Genomic DNA, 24336 nt, shown 5'->3' with positions numbered 1-24336 from the left:
CTGATAGAGATGAAAGTGATCCAGGAGAGTCACAGTCCTTGGGCGGCCCGATCGTCATTGTAAAAAAAAAAGATGTCAGTCTCCACTTTTGCTTAGATTATCACAAATTGAATGCAGTAACTCATCGAGACACCTACCCACTGCCCTAGGATTGAGGAATCCCTAACAGCCTTAAAGACAGCAGCCTACTTCTCCACATTGGATCTTACAAGTGGATATTGGAAAATTCCGATGGCTCCAGGGGACCGGGAGAAGACTGCTTTCACTACCCCGATGGGACTGTTTGAATTCAGTCGGATGCCATTTGGACTCTGTAATGCCCCTGCCACATTTCAGAGGGTGATGGAACACTGTCTCGGGCATCGAAATTTTGAGATGGTCATTCTATATCGAAATGCCATCTGCTGAAACCAGCAATACAGTGTCTGGGACATGTCATCAGCGCTGAAGGGGTAAATACCGATCCTGAAAAGATCAGAGCAGTACGAGATTGGCAGATGCCCAAAATGGTGAAAGACGTTCAAAGCTTCTTAGGCTTCGTGGGCTATTACCGACAGTTTATAGAGCATTTTGCTAAAACAGCTGCCTCGCTTCATGAACTCTTACGGTGAAGATCCGGACAAGAGAGGAGGAGTTCGACTTTGATCGTCTTGTTAGAAGAACACCAACGCTTCTTTAATCAATTGAAAGCCACCCTGATCGAGGCTCCACTACTCGCCTACCCTGATTATGACAAATCTTTTCAAGTATACACTGATACGAGCCATCGTGGACTTGGGGCAGTGCTATCCCAAATACAAGATGGACATGAAAGAGTAATTGCCTATGGGGGTCATTCCGAGTTGATCGCACGCTAGCTGTTTTTAGCAGCCGTGAAAACTCATAGTCGCCGCCCACAGGGGAGTGTATTTTTGCTTTGCAAGTGTGCGAATGCCTGTGCAGCCAAGCTCTGCAAAAACATTTTGTGCAGTTTCAGAGTAAGTCTGAACTTACTCAGCCTTTACGATCACTTCAGTCTTTTTGGTGCCGGAATTGATGTCACACACCCGCCCTCCAAACACCCGGACACGCCTGCATTTTCCCTACCACTCCCAGGAAGTGGTCAATTGCTACCCATAAACGCCCTCTTTCTGTCAATCTCCTTGCAGATAGGCTGTGCGAATGGATTGTTCGCTAAATCCACGGCTCAGCAACGATCCGCATTGTACACATACGACACACGTGCGCGTTGCGGTGCATACGCATGCTCAGTAGAGACCTGATCGCAGTGCAGTGAAAATCGCAGCATGCGATCAACTCGGAATGACCAGTAGAGGCCTACGTAAGACCAAATGAAATAGTAAAAATTATAGCACTATTAAACTAGAACTGCTTGCCCTCATCTGGGCTAATACCGAAAAGTTTAAAAACGACCTGGTGGGCACACCATTCATAATAGTAACGGATAAAAAACCCGTTGGCCCATCTGTCCAATGCCCGACTGGGAGCACTTGAGCAGAGATGGGTGTTTCACTTGGCAAACTTCCGCTACACCATTAACTACAGGAAGGGTCGATCCAATGGAAATGCGGATGCTCTGTCCCGTCCCGATTGCCTACAACCGACCTGACTGAGGAAGAGAGAGATCAAGCAGAAGACATTGAGATCTCTCAGTTTCAACCATTGAGGCAAATGCATCGAACAGTTACCTCTGACCTGGTTGTTGTCAACCCCATCCTCGAACCAGAGAGTACTGAGGCTGACCCTCTGCCATTTGCTTGGGAAAAGGTTCAAAAAGCAAGTCCAGTGCTAGTTCAACTGATGGACATCATTCAGCGAAAGGCACAACTAAATAAGACCCAGAGGAATGTAGCGGATCCCGAATTAGTGAGGTTGCTCAGACATCGAGATTGAATTCAGACCACACAGGGGTTTAGGGTTCGAACCAGCCTGGACCCCATCACTCACCAGCCCATTACACAGGTCATAGTACCTCGACAACAAGTTAAATCTGTACTGGATTCCTACCACAACCAGTCTGGCCATTTTGGTACCCAGAAAACCAAATCTGTCCTCAGGAGGAAATATTTCTGGGTCAGAATGAAAGTGGACATTGAAAAATGGCGTTGTGATTGTGTGACTTGTAGCCTTAAGCGGAATCTAGATGCCAAAGAGACCCACTGCATTCTATCAAAAGCTGCCGCCCACTGGAGATCGTGGCCTTAGACCACGTCAAGCTTGAGCCCAGTCACAGTGGTTTTCAATATGCTCTAACTATTACTGATCATTTTAGTACATTTCTAGTTGTTATACCAGCCCGTGATGAGACACTTTGCCTGACCTTATGGTTATCCTGAAAGAATCTTAACGGATCATGGCCCGGCATTCGAGTCTCAGCTGTTCCACGAACTTTGCTCACTATAATAACGCAAGAAAATCCGAATGACCGACTACCATCCGCAGGGAAATGGGTTATGTGAAGGGGCCAATCAGACCATCATTGGACTATTGTGTAGATTGTTGGTAGATAAATGCGACAAGTGGACGATTTTCCTGCCTGAATTGGTCTATTTATATAACAACACCCAGCACTGCTCTACAGGGTTTACACCCTTTTACTTACTCTTCATCCGCCCAAAGATTTGGAACTGTTACCAGAAGTGAACAAGCGCATTGATCTACAGACTGATTGGGTGCGAGAGCACCAGCACCGAATAAAAACAGCTCAAGAGATTGTGGAGTTGAGAATGGAAGTCGTACACCAACGCCAAGATAAGTATTATAGTGCCCATGGCTGAGCTACTACCTTGCAAGTTGGTGAAAAAGTATGGAGAAAGAAGAACCATTGTTTTAGCAAACTTGATGCCATGTGGGAAGATGTTCCATACGTCGTGGTCGGTGTTCCAACGGGTACTAGCTATACATACCGGATCCATCATGGTCAAGATGGACCAGAGTCGTATCCAGAGGCCAACTAAAACCCTGCACTGTGGAAGTCCTGAGAGTGGGAGAAGACTCAGCTTTGGTGGAATGACAGGGAATCCCAGGAGGCATTCCATTACATGACCCCATGGAGCTCCTGTTGTTCATGGGCGGCACCATTCCACCAAGCTCTGTGGAAATATTAGCCCCAGGACCCATGGTAGAGAGGCCCATTGAAGGTGATGATTCTTTTCGTATTGAAAATGTTCAGACCAAGGGTGAGGTACCCACCCCGGCAAATAGAAGATCGAAATGCAGTACTAGAGGCACATTACCCCTAAAGAATCGGGATTGAAGAACTTTGATATGTACTGATAACTGTTTAATTTGTAAACATATGTAATATGTAAGAAGTTATCCTTAGTATGTATATATGTATTAATTCTGATTATTACGCAAGAATTTAGGACTTTTGTTGGAACTTTTACTTGATGACAACATTGCATGAGGAGGTGCATCCTTTTAGCTGGGTGGCTTGTAGTACAAATAATATTGACTATATATATATATGTTGTATTACGTGATTGCCCTAACAATTAATGCTAAATTAGCGGGGGTTATGTCAAATAAAATACTACTTAGTGGTAAATGTTATTACAAAGCTATTACACTTCCAGGGGGAAAAAACTTTTCGCTATGAACCCCTCACGAAGGGTGAATGGGACAGGCAGAGCGATTGGTGGCCCAGAAGTGTTATGGGCGCATGGCCCCAGAGACTGATCCACTGTTCTAGTGCAGGGGGCATCCAGCACTCAACAGAGGGAGATGGAGCATGTGGAGTGAGCGGGAAAGTGAGCCGCGAGAGCCGGAGTTGAGAAAGGAGAGAAGCATGGGGTGCCTGAGAAGAGGACGGATCGGTGAAGGTGATGCGCATCCAGAGACGTGACCAAGCTGTTGAGCCCTACAGAACCCCAGTGTATTTACCGGAAAGATAGTGTCTGTGATGACGGTGCTGTGATCGGGTGGCGGACAGCAGTGGTTCCCGGTCCCAGACGCTACGTGAAGGGGCAGCTTCAGCGGAGAAGGCAGTGCAGAGAAGAGAACACTGGCTGGGTGGTGCAGCGAGAGATCCTGCCCCGGAGACGTCCTGAGGGAGGCGGCCTAACTGGAATTAACTAACTCGGCGGGGGCAACAATGACACTGGATATGTGAGTGCTGTGGCAGGGGAAGGAGGGAGGCGGATCCGGACATTCCATACAAAGCCAGAGGCGGGCCCGTTTAGATAGAGGAATAAGATGACATCCCACTGAAGGGAATTTACATCATTGCACTAGAGAGCATATTAGAGCACCCTTTACCCGAAGGGGAATTATCAAAGTGCCTTATGATTTCCCACTTATTCTGCTCAAAAAGAGTTTATTCACTACACTAACGAGAGATATTTAGTCAGCAGAACATTATACTTGCACCTCCCTGAGATACAGACATACCTCCGCAGCAGAGCAGTCACAGGATTTATGACCATCTTGCAGATGTGTACTTGTAGTTATCCAGTGCATCCATCTTGCTGTCTTCTCATCTGGCCTTCAGTTTAGAGGGTGGTTCATGCAAGTTGTAGCCTGCTAGATTGGATATAATCACTGATGTCAGTTCACTGGTAACCCTGAGGAAGCGTTAACCCACTAACAGCCTAGCGAGATTCATTGCAGACAGTCTCAGACAGTTGCATACCCGCGATTTCAGAATATATCCCAGTTGCCAAGTTCCTCAATTAATGCCTAGTTTTGGGCAGGATTTAGTCAGCACAGCATCAATTACCATTGTGGAATACAAAGCTTGGATTAACTATATGTTACAGTTAACCCTCTAGAGAGGTCACGTAGGATTATTCTTCACAGAATACAAAGAGTTAATACTGACCCTGTATCACTAATGAGACTATGGATTAACAGGGACATCATGTGCACCAACGTTATGGCCATTAGGTATTGCACAGTATATACCTTAAGTGAAGGGTAACATTGTGTGATTTAGACCTAAGTCTAGATACAGATGGAACAACTGAGAGGTTCTGCTTGTTACAATATTGCTGTTATTTAAATTGTTTACAGTAATTGTAACCATTTGGGCTATTCAATGTTGATACTTTTGTTGCCGATAATCTGAACATTCTACCTTTCTAGGACAGAGTTTGGCTGAGATCGTCTGTTGCTGTGAAATAAAACTTACCTTTATTTTTTTTAATAAGTAATTGTTGCTGTAAGGAAAGCCCTGAACTACTTGATTGTAATATTAATATAGCCAATGGTTAATGTCACTGAAGGGTAACTGTGCACCCTGTTATTATAAATAAAGTGAAGAGTATTTTTTTTTAAAACTACCTAAAACCTGGTTGCAGTATATTAATCGACCTCACCTCCCTGTGAAGCGAAGAAAGATCCTACAAAGAGGTATGACTACGAGAGTATAGAATATACTTACCATTACACTTCTTAAGGAATGTACATTATAACCAGTAAGAGTGTTACAATTCATTTATATGAATATATAGATTTTACATTTTTGTTACATCTATTGTAAAGAAAATATTTGTAAAGGATTAACAATTATTTTTATAGTGATTTTTTCTAACTAGGAATAAATGGTTTGGGGGTGAGAACTTTTATTGGTGGTGAGTTATGAGTGCACTTTACAGGATAATGGTCACCATCTGCGAATTCATTATGTAATGGCCATACATGTAGAAGATTATAATGTATTCATGGTTACATATTCCTTTCCACAAGATGGCAGTTTACACTAACAAAGAGATGTGTCCTTCATTTCTCTTACGTCCTAGAGGATGCTGGAGTCCACATTAGTACCATGGGGTATAGACGGGTCCACCAGGAGCCATTGGCACTTTAAGAGTTTGAGAGTGTGGGCTGGCTCCTCCCTCTATGCCCCTCCTACCAGACCCAGTTTAGAAAATGAGCCCGGAGGAGCCGGTCACAGCTAGGGGAGCTCTCCAGAGTTTCCTTAGTAAAAGTTATTTTTTAGAGTTTATTGCTATACAGGGAGGCTGCTGGCAACAGCCTCCCTGCAGCGAAGGACTTAGGGGGGAGCAGTGTCCGCCCTGCGGGGTCTGAGCCACTGTCTCTGCTGACTGGACACTGAGCTCCAGAGGGGATAGATCGTTCCCGCTCACCTCAGCAGCATGCCGCCACCCCCTTGCAGAGATGAAGATCGTGGCGAGTGAGACACCGACCCCCCTAGCAAGCGGGGTGCCGGTGTGAAGATGGTGGCATCAGGGTAGGAGCACAGTATTAATTGTGCTCCAGGAGGTTCAGCAGTACACTGTGTGGCGCTGTGAGGGGCGCCCTGAACCAGCGCCTACACTGAACACACAGCCTGTCGGGGTCCCAGGATCTCAGCCAGCATCAAACCTCAGGCCAGTGTAATCTTATGAAGAGTGGGAAGACAGCACCATTATGGGGGCGGAGCTTCTCCTCAGAGCAGACCCAGCAGCATTCAGCACCATCTTCCTGCCGCTTCTCCTCAGAGCAGACCCAGCAGCATTCAGCACCATCTTCCTGCTTGCACAGCACTGTCCAGGAAGAAGCAAGTCCCTCCACAACAACTCCAGCTATCTCTCATGGTACCAGGGGGTTGTAGAAGGGGGGGAGACTGAAAAATGACTGTGTAACCTATTAAGGTGCACAGTAAGCGCTGATAAGGGGTCTCCCTTTGTGTTAAAAGTGCTGTGTGTGGGTTGGCTCCAATCTCTGTGTCTCTCTTGCCATTCTTTAGGGGAAACCCTGTCTGCCCTCCCCTGTGTGTGTGTGGAGTGTCTGTGGTCTCCATTACCCAATGTCCAGGGTCTTTGTGTCATATGCTGCAGAGGATATGTCCTCTCAGGATGATCACATTCCATGTAATCAGGATAGCACTTGTTTAGCACAGATACCAGCAAGGGAACCTGAGTGTTTTTCCTCTATCGAATCTGTGATTTCTCAGACTAGCCCAGTTCTGTCGCCTCAAGGCCCTCCTTTGTTTGTTCCCAAACACGTTTTCTTGCACAGATTAGGCAGGTTGACACGGGTACTGTTTCTGACACTGCGGACGGTGATGGGGATATGTTTGGGGGACTGCATATCTTACACAAGTGCAGTTAATGATAGAGACCATTACAGTTATGTTGAGTATTTCTGTTTAACGCCTGGTCAGGTTGAGGAGGGTCCTTCACTGATAAGGGAACCTCACTAACCTTTCCTGCGTCAAAGGCTTTATATGTGATGTTTGAAACTGCATGGGTTAATCCTGCGGAAAAATTCCAGATCCCTAAGAGGATCCAGGTGGTTTTTCCTTTCCCTGTGGAGGATAGGAATGAGTGGGAAACCCAACCGGTATTGCAGCCGTCTGACCGTAAGATTGATAATACGCTCAGATCAGTGTGCATGGCTTCAGGGGTGATGTCAAGTCCCACTATTGCCAGCACATGCATTGCCAAGTCCTTAGTAAAGTGGTCAGGCTCGTTACTTGAGGATTTGGATATAATGGACAAAAATTATGTTAAATTGTTTTTGCGTAACATTCAGGGTACGGCAGGTTTTCTGGCTAAATCCATGAAGGACCTGGGTTCAATGTCTGCAGGAATTTCTTCCATGTCTGTCTCAGCTCGTCGTGGATTGTGGCTACGTCAGTGGTCTGCCGATGCAGAATCCAGGAGAAGTGTGGAGACCCTACCCTACACAGGTCAGGCTCTCTTTGGGAAAGCAGTAGATGCATGGATCTCCACGGCTACAGCAGGTAAGTCACCTTTTCTTCCCTCAGCTATGACTATTCCGAAGAAACCCTTTTCTTCAACTGCATCACAGCCCTGTGGGGGTGCCAAACCAGAGAAGCCAGGCCATCCAATGCCTCCTTTTGGAGAGGTAGGCCCAAGAAAATCTGCTGCTGCAGGTTCCTGGGAACAGAAGCCTGCTTCAGGTGCACTAAAGTCCTCCACATGACTGTGAACTGCACGCCCTGGTGGTGGGAGCACAGCTCAGACGTTTCCGTCATGTCTGGGTGTCGTCCAGCCTGGATCCCTGGGTGCAATATATTGTGTCCCACGGATACAGGCTGGTATTTCATTTCTCTCCTCACCGATTTTCAATTCAGGCCTGCCAGCTCTGCTGGCAGACAGGACTGACTGGCAGGACACCGTCCAGACGTTGGTGGGGGAACAGGTTCTTGTGCCAGTACCACCTTATATGCAAAACAAAGGTTTCTATTTGAACCTTTTCATATACCGAGACTGGATGGTTCGGTCAGACCCATTCTAAACCTAAAAAACTCTGAGGGAGTGCAAGTTCAAAATGGAGTCTCTAAGAGCGGTAATATCAGAAGGGGTTTTCCTGGTATCCCTGGATATCGAGGATGCATAACCCCACATTCCGTTTTGGCCGCCGCGTCATGCAATTCTCCGATTCGCTCTGTTGAACTGTCATTTCCAGTTCCAAGACCTGCCATTCGGCCTCTCCACAGCACTGAGGGTATTCACCAAGGTGATGGCAAGGATGATGGTTCTCCTCTGCACACAAGGGGTGAACATGATTTTATATCTGGACATTCTGCTGATAAAGGCATCATCCAAGGAGAAGCTGTTGCGGTCCATGGCTCTCACGACCCTTCTACTCAGAGTCCACATTTGGATTTTGAACATTCCAAAATCACTTTGGAACTATCCAGGAGGTTGTCCTTTCTGGGATTGATCCTCGACATGGGAGTGTTGAGGGTGTTTCTTCCACGAGAAACAGCGTTGGTGATGCAAACATTGGCCCGGGATGTCCTGAAGACTGCCCGGGTGTCGGTTCGTCACTGCAATTGCCTTCTGGGGAAGATGGTGGCCTCTTACGAGGCCCTCCAGTACAGAAGGTTTCATGCTAGGTTTTTTCTGCTGGATCTCCTGGACAAGTGGTCAGGATCTCATCTGCATGCACCTGAGAATTCATCTGTCGCCAAAAGCCAGGATTTCACTCCTCTGGTGGCTCCAATTAACTCACTTTCTGGAGGGCCGCAGGTTCGGGATTCAGGACTAGATCCTTCTAACCACGGATGCAAGCCTCCGGGGCTGGGGTGCAGTCACTCAAGGGGAAACCTTCCAAGGAAGGTGGTCAATTCTGGAGGTCGGCCTACCAATCAACATTCTGGAATTAATAGCCGTTTACAACGGTCTTCTTCAGGCAGCCCATCTTCAAAAAAATTGGGCCATTCAAGTGCAGTTGGACAACGTAACAACAGTGGCTTACATAAACTGACAAGGCAGAACGAAGAGCAGAGCTACAATGTTAGAAGTGGCAAGAATCCTCCTCTGGGCAGAAAAACACGTGTTGGCACTGTCACCTCCGCAGCAGACACGATCTCTATCCAGGGGAGTGGGGTCTCCATCTGGAGGTGTTCAAGGAAATAACAGACTTTTGGGTATTACCCCAAGTAGACATGATGGCCTCTCATCTCAACAAGAAGCTTCGGCATTATTGTTCCAGGTCGAGGGACCCACAGACAGTGGCAGTGGACGCCTTGATGTCTCCATGGGTGTTCCAGTCAGTGTACGTGTTTCCACCACTCCCACTCATCCCAAGAATCCTAAAGCTCATAAGGAGAACAAGGGTTCAAGCGATCCTCATTGATCCAGACTGGCCGAGAAGGGCTTGGTACACGGACCTTCTGGATCTACTACGAGAATAGCTGAGGCCTCTTCCTCTTTGAGAGGACCTGCTGCAGCAGGGGTCGTTTGCCTATTAAGACTTACCACGGCTGCATTTGATGGCATGGAGGTTGAACGCCTGATACTGGCTCAGAAGGCATTCCAAAAAAGGTTGTTCCTACCCTGATACAGGGTAGGAAAGGAGCAACATCTAAACATCACCATCGTATTTGGAAAAAATATGTGTCTCGGTGTGAGTCCAAGAAGTTTCCTACGGTGGAGTTTCAACTGGGACGATTTCTCCTCTTCCTGCAAGCAGGTGTGGATATGGGCCTGAGGTTGGGATCTGTAAAGGTCCAGATTTCGTCCCTGTCCATTTTCTTCCAGAAACAATTGGCTGCCCTCCCTGAGGTTCAGACCTTTTTGAGAGGAATCCTGCACATCCAACCTCCCTTTGTACCGCCTGAGACGCCATGGGTTCTTAACATGGTGTTGCAGTTCCTCCAATCTTACTAGTTTGAGCCTCTACAAGAGGTAGAGGTCAAGTTTCTTACGTGGAAGGCGGTCACTTTGTTGGCCTTAGCTACTGCTAGACGTGTGACCAGAGTTGGAGGCTTTTCCCTGTTAAAAGCCCATACTTGATCTTCCATGAAGATAGAGCTGAGCTTCGGACACGTCAGCAGTTTTTTCCGAAGGTTGTGTTGGCATTTCATATCAACCAACCTATCGTGGTGCCAGTTGCTACTGACTCCTCAATTTGTTCAAAGTCCTTGGATGTTGTAAGGGCTCTGAAGATCTATGTGAAGAGGACTGATCGTCACATAAAATGGAACGCTCTGTTTGTCCTGTATGATCCCAAGAAAATTGGGTGTCCTGCTTCTAAGCAGACGATCTCTCGCTGGATCAGGTTCACTTTCCACCATGCTTATTCTACGGCTGGATTGCCGTGTCAAAAATCTGTAAAGGCCCACTCTACTCGTAAGGTGGTTTCTTCCTGGGTGGCTGCCCGGGGTGTCTTGGCCTTACAGCTTTGCCGAGCAGCTACTTGGTCAGGGTCGAACACGTTTGCTAAGTTCTACAAGTTCGATACTTTGGCCTCTGATGACCTCAAGTTTGGTCAAGCAGTTCTGCAGGAGCCTGCGCGCTCTCCTTCCCATTCATACAAGACACATCAAGCTAACTGGCTTGAAAAACTCAGCAACCGCTGAAACATTACTTACCCAGTAATAACGAAGTACGTAACTAACAACAAAGTCGTACTGAACTAGATAACATCTGCAGGAAAACGAAGCGCTGGGTGGGCGCCCAGCATCCTCTACGGACTATGAGAAAAGGATTTACCGGTAGGTAATTAAAATCCTATTTTCTGAATAAGATACAGAGGAACTGGCAAATTAAATAGTCAAAGGGATTTGTGCAATGACCATTTGAAACATATCATTAATTTCATAGACTTTTTTTTAAATAACAATATTATTGTGGAATATACTATCGTGCACCTATCTATTCTGCTGCCTAAGGATCAGTAGCAACCCAAATGATGCCCATTTATCCTATTCACAAATTAATTGATCTCTTACAGTATGAGTGCAATATACACTAGAACATTTATCGTAAATAAGTATAGAAACAATACACACAATAATCATAAGACTTTTATTAACTTCTGTGCATACTGATGTCCCTTAAGGGTAGTGCCATGCTGGCACTTTCTGTGCCTCATGTATATTAAATACAGGATCCCAGCTTTTATCTGCTCTCACACAAATTCCTGCATAGCCAAAAATGTGTAGGCTCCATCATGGCAGAATTTTGAAATGTCCCCAAAGTTTTATCATTAGCCTACTGATTCCTTCCCTAATTTATTTTACCAAGTCAGGTGTCTGACTTCTCTTTCTATCTGCTGCAATAGTTCTCTTCAGGAGAGTTTATCTTTAGAGCCTTAGAATGTGAAATCTCACGTTTGGCATTCTAGGGGTTTGAATACATAACAGTCAAAAGTCAGGAAGTTCACTGAAAAATACAGTAAGGAGCTTTATTAGAGTAGAAAATACATTGTCAGTGCCAGGTCAGTCTTGAGCATACTTGCCTACTTTTGAAAAGCAGTTTCAGGGAGATCATAGTCCACATTATAATGCGTCACCATTGAGGGGATGTGTCACACTCTGTCTGGTCAGCGTATCTGAAATATTGCCCTCCTGCCATGCTAAAATCCCATTCCATGGTGTCACATTCCCCACCTCTCCCAATTGCTGCACTACTCCCTGCATCACCCGCCCCAAGTGATCCTGCCATGATGTACACAGGACTGGATTTACCACAATGCGGTAAAGGCTCCCACCTAGGTCCCCTTGTGCCCTAGGGTGCCCGCTTCTCCCCACCTGTTTAATATGTAAAAAAAAAAGTATTATTTTTAATTAAGAGTTATTGTTTACGCCCGCCAGCAGGGCATTGGTATGACATCTTGGAGTGGGAGGGAATTACCCACTTACGCTGGCTTAGATTGTTGCCTCCAGGAGGTAGTGTTGTGTGGGCGAAGCTGCCTGGGCTGATGGTTAGTTGGGTGTGGGTGTAGTAATGCATTGTGCCCATCACCTTTAGCCCTGACCCCCAGGATGTACGGACTGTTGAAAATGAAAGGGTACCTCCATTCAAGATACACAGCTGGCCACACTCTACTGTAAGTGCAATTGCACTTGACCTTCGTTGTGCTCCTCCTCCCCTCTGTCCTTTCTGTCTGTCTGAGCACTTATGCCCCTGCCCTGTACTTCACATTGTATGCCTGGCTATCTCCCCATATGTGTGTATGTCTACATGCTATACCGCCGCCATCTCGTCACCAGTGTGCATTTCTTCATGCAACCCTGTTCTAGGGATATAGGGGTCTATGTACTAAGCCTTGGAGAGAAAAATTACAAACCAACCAACCAACCAACCAACCAACCAACCAACCAGATACTGTCATCTTTAAAACACAGCCTGTACCTGGTGAACAAGTCAATCCCTGGCGAAACATGTGTCTAGTCAAAGCCTGGTCTGTGCATGGACTGGCATGCAGCACAGCTCCTGGTAACATATATTTATCCAAACTTTGTATAATGTGTGATTATTTTGCTGCAATGCCTATTAGAAGTGTACATCTGTATGCAGATGATACTCAAATCTACCTATCCTCTCCTGATTTGTCTCTATCTGTATTGGGCTGGGTCACTTAATGCCTCTCTGCCATTTCATTTTGGATGTCATCTCACCACTTCAAACTTAATATTTCCCAAAAAGAATTAATTATATTTCCACCGCCCAATAGCAGTTACCAACCTGATATTTCTATTACTGTTGAGAACTCTACAATCAACCCTACACCAAAACCTTGCTGCCTAGGTGTCATACTTGACTCAGAATGGTCCTTTGCTCCCCACATTCAATCTGTCTCAAAATCATGTTACATGCATCTAAGAAACATATCCAAAATACGATCATACCTTACACAAGACACTGCTAAAACCTTAATACATGCTCTCATTATCTCCCACACTGATTATTGCAACAGTCTTCTTACTGGTTTTACTAAGAAGAGACTCTCACCATTACAATCCATTCTGAATGCAGCTGCGAGGCTAATATTCCTCGCTAGACGTTCATCGTCTGCAGACCCACTTTGTCAGTCCCTCCATTGGCTACCTGTATTCTACCGTATTCAATATAAAATACTGTTACTTGCACACAAGGCTATTAACCATACTATACCAACATAGAGTACATCTCTTCGTTTATCTCAAAATATCTCCCAACCCGGCCCCTTCGCTCTTCACAAGATCTATGTCTCTCATCCACACTGATTACTTGCTCCCATGCACGATTACAGGACTTTCTTCGGGTTGCACCCACTCTGTGGAATGCCCTACCACATACAATAAGACTCTCCTCTAGTCTTCAAACCTTCAAGCATTCCCTGAAAACTCATCTATTCAGACAAGCTTATCAAATTCCAGAACCGCTCACATTACCTTCATAGCTTTCTTATCCAGTTATATCCCCACAGTACAGTCCACACTTATCCTCACATATTTTCTGTCTTGAGTCTCCTTTCCTCCTGACCCTGGTTCATCACTGCTGTGATGTGATATCATGCAGCCCACCAAGAACCTTTACAATCTGGTGGACAACTATGCAATAGATAGCACCTATCCCTGTGTATCAATGCCTATTTTCCCATAGATTGTAAGCTTGCGAGTAGGGCCCTCCTACCTCTCTGACTGTTTGTTTTTACCCAGTTTTGTCTTCTAATTGTGTCTAGTTGTAAAGCGCAACGGAATTTGCTGTGCTATAGAAGAAACTGTTAATAAATAATAAAATAATGATAAGTGATATGCTCAATATGTACCATTACCGTTAATAACACCAATGGGGCCTAGTTAGTTGGACACAGCCACTGTGTTTGCATGCAGCTGTCACGTCCATAGGGTCTGCGCACTCGCATTGTCCACAGTGCGCATGTGCGACCCTTCACCATGTGATCGCATTCTGGAAGGATGCACTCACAAGGTAATCAACAAGCATTGGGCGTCTGGGGGTGGCAAAGCGGTGTTGGTAGGGAGGAGACCGGGAAATGCAGGCATTCCATGGCCATTTTTGGGGCCGGTCTATGAAGTTGCCTACGTTTCCTGCGTAAGAAAACATGGCAGTGGTGCCCCTGCCTAAGCAGCCTGGCTGCGTGGAAATATTTTCAGAAATCCACTCTGTTCTCCGTGCTCTCAACCATTTGCTCACTGCCGCATGGCACACAAGTGGGCAGTAGAAAGTGAATGGCGTTACAACAATTTCTGATATACTTTATCTTCCCTTGGTCCCTTATTATTGATAAATACATGTAGGACACTTCCACTACCATGTGTTAGCACACAATAGGATCTTTGATGGCCTTACCAGGATTGCTGTACCTAGGGAGACCCACTCTATTGGTTAATTTAACCTACAACGCAGAATTATTACAAGGGTTTCAACACTCTCAATTCGCTGGATTGTGATATCACATCGTCAGGAGGTTTATTTGATTTACTTATCCACTTATATCACATATTTCTGCATTATCAATAAAGCCAACAACTGTGATTTGCAGGATAGTTCCTTATCCAAAACCATTGTAACCACTGAAACACTGGCTGATACATACCTGTACATACAGTACAATTTTTAATTTTACAATTTTTCACTTCATTATAAGTGTTTATGTATTGTTACCGACTAGCCTAACAAAATGGTTAATACTTTATTTTAAAACATAACAATAAACATTTTATTTTCATAATCTTTAATTTAGAGATGTATGGGTTCGGATTTACTCGGTTCTTAATGCCAAAATTAACGCGAGTTCCGATTTATCTGGATTTTTCTTATTGGCTATCCAAAACACGTGACATCCAAGAGCCAATAAGATGCCGTTTTGAGATCCAGGTAAATCCATTTAAATCCAAACCTACACATCTCTACTTTAATTATATGTAAGAGTGCCTCCTTTGTCTTTGTAGTTTGACGATACTGCCCCTTTAGACTCTTCGGAGCACCACCAATGTATGGCATTACCCATAGTTCAGGGTCCGATGGATCTATGTTGGTTATTATTAATATTATTGTTATTATTATTATCCTTTATTTATATGGCACCACAAGGGATCCGCAGCGCCCATTACACAGTACATAATCAAATTAGCAAACAAGAAAACAGCACTTACAGTTCAAGACAATAGAGAACAGGTATAGAAAACCCGGGGTTAGGTGCCATCAAGGGGAGTAAGGAGTATAAGATTGTGTAAGAAAGAAAAGGAAAGGCACATGAGGAGAGAAGGCCCTGCTCTTGCGAGCTTGGGTCTATAAATTCCACATACTAAAATATACTATATATGTGATCCTATTCAAAAGGTTCTGTGTAGGATCTACAGTAACCTTCTCTTTCATTTTTCAAACAAAGCCTGTAACATGGCAGCTGATTGGCTTGTACTTTATCTCAGTCCACATTATCTCTCTCCAAGGCTTAGTACATTGGGGTAATTCAGACCTGATCGCACGCCAGCTTTTTTCGCTGTGCTGCAATCAGGTCAGAACTGTGCAGCAATGCGCAAGTGTGTTGCACGGGTACAAAGCAGACCATTGCTGTGCGATGGGTTTTATGAAGAATCCATTCGCACAGCCGATCGCAAGGAGATTGACAGGAAGAAGGCATTTGTGGGTGGTAACTGACCGTTTTCAGGGAGTGGTTGGAAAAACGCGTGCGTGTCCAAGCATTTGCAGGGCGGGTGTCTGATGTCAATTCCGGTCCTGGTCATGCTGAAGTGATCGCAGTGGCTGAGTAAGTCCTGAGCTACTCAGAAACTGCAAAAGATCTTTTTGTACCGCTCGGCTACACATGTGTTACTGTTTGCACACTTGCACAGCTAAAATACACTCCCCTGAAGGCGGCGACTACCTGATCGCAGCGCTGCAAACAACTGCTAGTGAGCGATCAGGCCTGAATTAGCCCCATAGACCGCTCAGTTTCTTGTGATTGCACACCAGGTGTCGGAGGAGTGTGTATTGAGCTATGACTGGAGGAAACATTTTGTTCTGGAGTACCAGCAAAACCACACCTATCCTTCTGCACTATATATGGAAATGAATTTTTTTTTTTATATTTGCCATCATTTTTAGTTTATGTACAATTTTTCTATTTTTGTTTTCATATTTAGGGACAGGTGGGATTGCTCCAGACCAGTAAATTGCCTAATGCCCCATGATGCGTTTATCTGGCTATGCATGTACACTTTGACTTGGATCCTTATTTTAGCGTGGTAGTCATTATCAGGTTATCCAATTATAGCCCTTTTTTTTGGCCCAAAAATTTGCCATTTTCGGACGAAAACACATGGGATCTGAGATATATTCCCAGAGCCATGTGTTTAGTGAAAAAATGGGGCTCTAAGGGCTGATTACTAGGGCTTTTGTTTCACGTGCCTAACTGTAATCCCTGGTACAGTAAGTGCCGGCTATCAGGGCTAATTGGATAGCCTGCGGGGGATCAATTAGGCATGGTAATTTACCACGGCTAATTGGATACTGCCCTACGTCTCTATGTCTTATTTACTAACATTGGGGGTGATTCAGACCTGATCGCTCACTAGTGTTTTTTTTGAAGTCTCGTAATGGGAAATGCTATCTGCCTGAATTTGCTAAAGAAAAACTGTAAAAAAAAAATACCGGAGGGAGCAGGTAGTCACAGTGGAGAACAGGATCAAATGACCGGCTGCCCTCCTGGATCACCAATCACCAGTCCTGGCTGCAGATAAGTGTAAGTGGCAGGAGGGGGTGTGGTTCCCAGGGGTAACATGTTCAGGGTATTTTTTTCATGAAAAACACCATGAGCAGTTCGACGAGAGGATTTGCAGGGACAGAGCTTTCTCGCAAGCTCTATCCCTGCGTGTGATAATTGATACATCCGTGTGATATATTGAATTATCTCATTGTGGATTTGGGTGAATTTATCACATCCCATCTGCTGCCGAGATACGTTATATTCCCATAAATGTTGGTGGGTTGCTGTACTTCAGCACACACTTTGCTCCCAAATGCAATGGCAGAAAACAAGCGTTCCTACCCGCAATAAATTGTTTTGGACAAGCCTGCTTTCTTCTTTTCCTAAACAATACATTCCAAACTTTCACAATAAAAACTAACTCTTTTCATAACCTTACAAGACAAAAGAAGTTTAATTTTTTACACATTACAGTTTACTTACAATAAAGGTTCTTTAGAAAATAACGAAAAGGAACAAAATAAATTACATCTTATTTTCATTGCATTCTTCTTGATATACAGATAATTAGCATATGTTCCAATTAATACTGTAGTAAGCATACAAAAGTCACCTTGTATCTGATTTTATACAAATCGTTCTTGCACAAGTATCACTACACAGTTACTTATGTAAATAGTTTCAGTTTAATATCACTATGACTAACAAAATGCAGAGATTGGTGCATATTCGGTATCAAATTCACCCATCAGCTGTAGAAAATATTGTTGTTAGGTGTGTAGGTGATACCCATCTAATTACAACTGTCCATCCATTTGTAATTGTTCTCGGGGAAAAACTACTGTATAGACTGTTCCACTAATAGAAAGAGTGATTTAAAAAAATGCAACAACACTGAAGTCGCTTTTATTAGACTTGAAATTCATAATACAGTAAAAAAATAAAAAGCTATAATATCAGTTGCTAATCATATCTAATTTTGCCTTAATTGCTTCTGTTTTACATTCCACAACACTTACTAGGCAGGGCTGTTTATTTATTTTTTGTTATCTATAGTAAATTGAATTCAGATAAACCATTAAACAGAAAATACTCTGTAAAACTTGGTCCTCAGGACCCCAAGCGGATCATGTTTTCCAGTTGTCCTCACAGAATCACAAGTGAAATAATTAGCTCCAACTGTGCATATTTTAAAATGAGTAGTCAGTGAGTAATAAATACACCTGTGCACCAGCATGAGAACCTATGCTATATAGATGATGGAAACCAATTGCAATATTTATCTTGATTGACTTGGAGGCATTCCAGGATTGTACATGACGGTCATGAGATCTGCCATCATTCTACCCCACCATCATAAGTATTGCTTTGGGGCTGGGTGTTTTCTACCAAGTTTAAGCTAAAACTTAAAAGTTAACACACTGTGACAGATTTTGAGATGTTTGATATTTTGAGCAATATCTTTAATGCAAGGTATTGTCCTCTGTTATCAGCTATATTATGAAATAGGAGGCTGGATGCAGTGCCCTTCAATCTTGCTGCTCTTACTTGTGTTAGACAGATATTCAAGTATTAGCAATTACTTTAATGTAATTCTGATGAAATGATTGTATATCACTTTTTAATGAAGTTGTTTTTGTGGTAGTAACATCTCTTTTAACTGCACTGTACTACATGCATTCACTCAGAACAGACAAGTTTGTACCACGTCAGTTGTCACCAAAGAAAGCAAACAAATCACTATATGAAAATCTTTATTATCTGCATGTTGATTTTTTCTTTTTACTGCAGTGTTTAGACAGCTGCCATCTTTTCAACACTGACATCCAATATAAATGAAAAGTTCTCCACATCATGGAAAAAAAATACCAGTTCAGTGCTATAGATTGTGACGCAGACCTTCTGGTGATAACATTAGGAGTAGAACAGTGGTTTTTATTTCTTGGGGTTTTTGGGGGCATTATTCACAGAATAATTACAGCCACCCACATTGCCACCATTACGTGACCTACTGTAGCTACACAGGGAGAAACTAGTTCAGTATAACACAGATTTTAGTCCACTCATAATCTAACTTGCTTCTCAACTGTTAATTGTTTGCCAATCTTAAATAATGCATATTAAAAGAGTCTGCATCAAAGCAGGCACGCACCATGTTTCCTGCATCCAGCTGCTGATCAGATGAGCGCTGTACTTCCAGAAAGGAAAACACAGCTGTCCCCAATGAGAAACAATGGGGGGATAACACTACAGATGTATTCTGGGCTTGACAATTACACATGACACGTTTCATGCAGTCATCCAAATGTACCGTTCAGAGAAATACAAGGAATGAGCCTGCCTTTAATATTTTGCACACATTACAATCTATGCCAGGATGCACTCACATTAAATCTTAAGGTCAACTCGTTAATAGTTAAATGGCTAAAAGTTTTATTTTTATTTTGTGTGTGTGTGTGTGTGTGTATATATATATATATATATATATATATATATATATATATGTGTGTGTTACTTCACCTGTTTTAACTATAAAGATCAATTCACTTAATAAGTTCTGGAATGTACTGCAGCTCACAAGTTAATTCACCAGGGCCTAAATTGTCACTCCCGGATTACCAGAAAGGTCATACATAGTCACCCGCCCATTGCCAAACTCCCCTGACAGTACCTGGACCAGACCTAATTCTTGGGCGCCCTCGTTGGCCATAGTAGAATAAAAGAGTCACAATCCACAGTATCTTTTCTGCCCCTTAGGGGAAATAGTGATCTAACCCTAACTGGCAAACTTGCTTACATTGGATCACTATTATATGTATTCTAACATTGGTGGTCATTCAGAGTTGTTCGCTCGTTGCCAATTTTCGCTATGCTGCGATTTGTTGCTAAATGCGCATCCGCATGGTATGCAGCGCGCATGCGCTAAGTTATTTTACACAAAACTTAGTAGATTTGCTGGTGTTCCTGCTGTGCTTTTCAGTGGCACTGCTGATCGGTGAGTGATTGACAAGAAAGGGGCGTTTCTGGGTGGTAACTGAGCGTTTTCTGGGAGTGTGCTAAAAAAACGCAGGCGTGTCAGGGAAAAACGCGGTAGTGTCTGGAGAAACGGGGGAGTGGCTGGCCGAACGCAGGGCGTGTTTGTGACGTCAAACCAGGAACTAAACTGACCGAGCTGATTGCAATCTAGGAGTAGGTCTGGAGCTACTCAGAAACTGCAAGAAAATATTTATTAGCAGTTCTGCTAATCTTTCGTTCGCTATTCTGCTAACCTAACATACACTCCCAGAGGGTGGCGGCCTAGCGTTTGCAATGCTGCTAAAAGCAGCTAGCGAGCGAACAACTCGGAACGAGGGCCATTCTGAAGTGCAGGAGACACAAGAATCAAGACCCCACTCCTCTGTTGAATAAAATGTAAAAAGAAAACAAAAAAGGGTTAAATATAAAAAAAAGTTAAATAAATGTCTATGCCATCCACCCTTTTCAATGTATTCTGCATGACACTGATGAATTTGGTATGGGAGTCATCCAGTCATGCAGTAATGCATAAATGTAATGTACTTAGGGTTGATTATCAATGGTTTGTTACCAATGGTCGATGATTTTACTTTTGATAGCAGGGCCTCAATGGTTCACATACTGTATGGTGCCCATATGCAGTTGTGAACCATCAAACACATCTATAATAGAGCAGACACAACTCTCTGTAAACCTGAAACCCCCCTCAGGAATGTCGGTGTCAGTGTCAAAATCATGCAAAGATGCATTTGGTTGCATGTGTTTTATGTGTATGCGCAGAGCAACTTCACGCAAAACTTGTGTATTGCTCACTGGGCATCAGTCACTTTGTGTTCAGCTGCCTACACTGTGTCATCTAGTGACATTCCCGGATATTCATAAATACATATAGAGAGGAATGTAATATCGGTAGAGACATCAATATACTTAGAACCACCTGCGGCGAGGCACTCGCTCCTATTCTACAGAGAAACACAATGCATCCCCAGTAAGGACAACCTTGCCCATTTTATTAGCAATACCACGATCTGAAGCAATTATTCTTATTTTTTCCTTTTACTCTTCTAACAATGAGGAAAACAGGAAGAATCAGGGCAGCCTAGTTATCCCATGAAAGGCATGAGCAATGGTTGATGTCTTTGCAATGGCAAACACATTCAAACAGGTTAATATGATGTAATTCGCTATGATAGCAATTTTAAGAAAGGAAACAAATGCAAATTTTGATTATGCACTAAACATTTTTCAAATGATAATTCATTTTATCCTGTAGTTTAGTTGAGTTTTTAAGGGTGATATTTTAAGACTTAATGTGCAGTAAGTATTGAGACAATTATTTAGCTAAAGCAAACACAGTTGAACTGACCTATATTTTATAGTGGTGTTCAGTGGATTCTGTATAAAAGTGTATAATTCTACATTTGTAAGCAAGAACATTATGCACAACACATTACACAGATACAATAAGCTCTGCAGGCAAGCAAATAAGTGCAGAAAATAAGGTTCACAATTATAGGCAATGCTTTAGGGAACGTTCTGACTTGTGAGTCTGAAAGATTACATAAAATGGAGCAAGGCAAAATGGTGTTAAAAATATTGTTTAAAGTAATATAAAAATATTATAATGAAGATACAATGTACACATTTTTTTAAATGTCAAAAGTGGCCTTATCTGTAAAAAGCAGCAAACACAGTAATATGTGGCAGTTCCAGATACGGGGCTGTAGCGCAGTCCAAAATAAAAATAGGGAGACACACCAATTGTCCCCCAAACGCTACCAAATATCACTGGCCGGGACTCACTGGCAGTTGGTATGGCTCCCCTATTTGAATTTTGGAACCGCCACTGACCAAAATCATTTATTAAATAAATTGTTAATTAGTCAACAGAAAGTACATTCAAAAATCCAACTGTAAAAACACAATATGAGTTAAAAAAAAGAAAGCACAGGAAGATATACTATATTAAACTGTAATGTATTTTAGAGACAAGTTCAAGTTAAAACTTTTTAACACCATTTTTGCACTACTCCAATTTCTAAACTATCTTCCAAGACGGTCATGGAAAAATAAGGCGCACATAGACTCATTGGACAATATGTAGAAACGAAATAACATAAAAGGTACTATATGTATAAGTAAGTAATATAAAAAATGGAATGGAAAGACAAATGGCTGGCACAAAATAATGGCATGTGCAGACCTATGTACTGTATACCTTAAGAAATAGATGAGCAATGTTTACCATGGAAAGCAATATACAGATTTAGTACAGAACATTGTATGTAGCTCACAAAATGGCAATGATTAGATGGAAATTTAGGAAATGAATAATATGTTGTCATGGAAACACATTTCTTAACTACAGAACAGTGTGAATAGCTTTCTCACTACCCATTTCCATGGCGTATATTAAACATTTTACAAGATTTTCATACTGAAGTATATACATACCACCCAATATGTCAATCAGCTCCTAAACACAGATCTATGAAATGTCATTGGAAAATATATACTCCTGATTATGAATTTAAGACTTTATATTTCGCCTTTTCCATTCCCTATACAAGACTATGAAATATAAATCTAAGCTTCACATTAAAATAAGCGTTCTACACCTGATTCCATGCAATAATTACAGCATTTTCTGTGTTACTGTAGCTAGATTTTCTTTCCACAAATATCATTCAAGTTGGACGAACACACGTAAAACAAAAAGGTGCAAGAATATCTACACATTATAAAAAATAACCCACAGGAATTGAAAAGTATTTGTCGCAGATTAAAAAAAATCTCTCAATATATATTTATATATATATATATATATATATATATATATATATAAAAGTGTTATATGTTTTGTTATTAGGAACAAAACAGAGGAGAAAAATTGACAGTATGATTCAATGAGGACTATACTGTACATCCCAATATATTTCACGGTTCTGGTAAAAGTTCATAAGTACTTTAGTGTACGCTTATTCTATTAGGGCCCATAGTTCACAATTATCCCTTAAGAACTAAGCTGTGCTCCGATAGGTAGAATGTCAGGAATGTTGCCATCAAATTGTAGTCATGCTGAAGCTTCAATATAGTCATTATTTGGTGCAAGTGGCAAATAATCAGGATTTTCTGCTGTAGGAATCTTAAAAATTCCATTGATTTTGGTGTCCTTTGGGAAAAAGTCCTGTTGGTAATCAGGATTATCCAGGCTGATTTGCTGGTTCACTTTGTGGTCCCAGATGAAAGGATAGTCATTTTCCACGTGGCTAATGAGGGTCTGACGTGAGTTCAGGTATTCTGGATTGTTCACACTGTTGCCATTGGAATTCTGGTAGTTACCATTATGATGCTTTGTATTTGCTGGTGAAAGTAGATTATGGTAAACATTTGTCGTTGTCAAACTCTCCGACTCTGGTTTAATTTGATTGACATATTCTAAAAAATAGAAATATAGTAATTTAGTAACAATCTAAATTATTGAATATAATAATCTAAAAAATAAATTTGAATGAAGACTGAAGTTTTTCATGTAAAGCCTTTACTTTACTAAAGTTTGAACTACCAATATGAAAGAAGGAACAGAGTATTAATAATTTTAAAAACAATAATGTCACTTAAAAAATGGTGCAATATAAACAAAGTAGCCATAACCATAGCAACAAATCTTAAGACTTTAACTAGTGCAAATCACAAAGTGCAAGCAAACACCTGACCACTATAGCAGTTTGCACACTTGGCACTAAGGGAGAGATGTACTAAGTAGTGAAGAGAGAAGTGAGCCAGTGGAGAAGTTGCCCATGGCCACTAATCATCTGCTCTGTGTAATTTTATAGTATGCAAATTATAAATGTTACTTCAGTGCTTATTGGTTGCCATGGGCAACTTCTCCACTGGCTCACTTCTCCACTCTTTTCACTGCTTAGTACATCTCCCCATATGGGGTCTATGTACTAAGCCTTGGAGAGAGATAAAGTACCAGCTAATCAGCTCCTAACTGTCATTTTTCAAAAACAGCCTGTAACATGACAGGAACTGGTTGGTTGGTTGGTTGGTTGGTACTTTATCTCCATACACTTTATCTCTCCCCAAGGCTTAGTACTGTACATAGACCCCATAGACCCCTATGCTATTAAAAAAGATCCCATAGACCCCTATGTTATTATAAAAAAAAACCTTACTGGTGAGTGAAACAAAGGTGCACTCATATGTGAAATATTCTTTATACATAAGTATACTTGTGTCCATGGAGGGGAGTGTCAGGTGGCTATAGTGGGTGGTGGTGGGGAATGCCATGTATCATCATGGCACCCTCCGCCGCAGCATTATGCTGTGAAACGTGCAGAGGGGGCAGAACCATACATGCTATCCCTGGAGTCCTTGGGGACGCCAACAATTTCAGAAGTATCCCAAATGATCCAGGAGAGCGGGCAAGTACTGTATGTGTAACGCAAATGATTGCTT

The 24336-nt window shown here is 42.6% G+C and overlaps 1 protein-coding gene across 1 annotated transcript in view; it reads right to left on the bottom strand.

Annotated features, from left to right (window-relative positions):
* Window positions 1–17292: 17292 nt before the first annotated feature.
* EGFR (epidermal growth factor receptor) overlaps window positions 17293–24336 on the bottom strand; it is a 278948-nt gene continuing 271904 nt past the window's right edge. Inside the window, exon 27 of the mRNA XM_063922449.1 lies at window positions 17293–23310. Coding sequence (XP_063778519.1) covers window positions 22946–23310 — 365 coding nt within the window. The 3' untranslated portion in view covers window positions 17293–22945. The remainder of the gene's footprint in view (window positions 23311–24336) is intronic.

The sequence above is a fragment of the Pseudophryne corroboree genome, chromosome 5 (assembly GCF_028390025.1).
Source record: "Pseudophryne corroboree isolate aPseCor3 chromosome 5, aPseCor3.hap2, whole genome shotgun sequence".
Classification (NCBI taxonomy): Eukaryota; Metazoa; Chordata; class Amphibia; order Anura; family Myobatrachidae; genus Pseudophryne; species Pseudophryne corroboree.
This window is presented reverse-complemented; position numbering and strand designations above follow the sequence as displayed.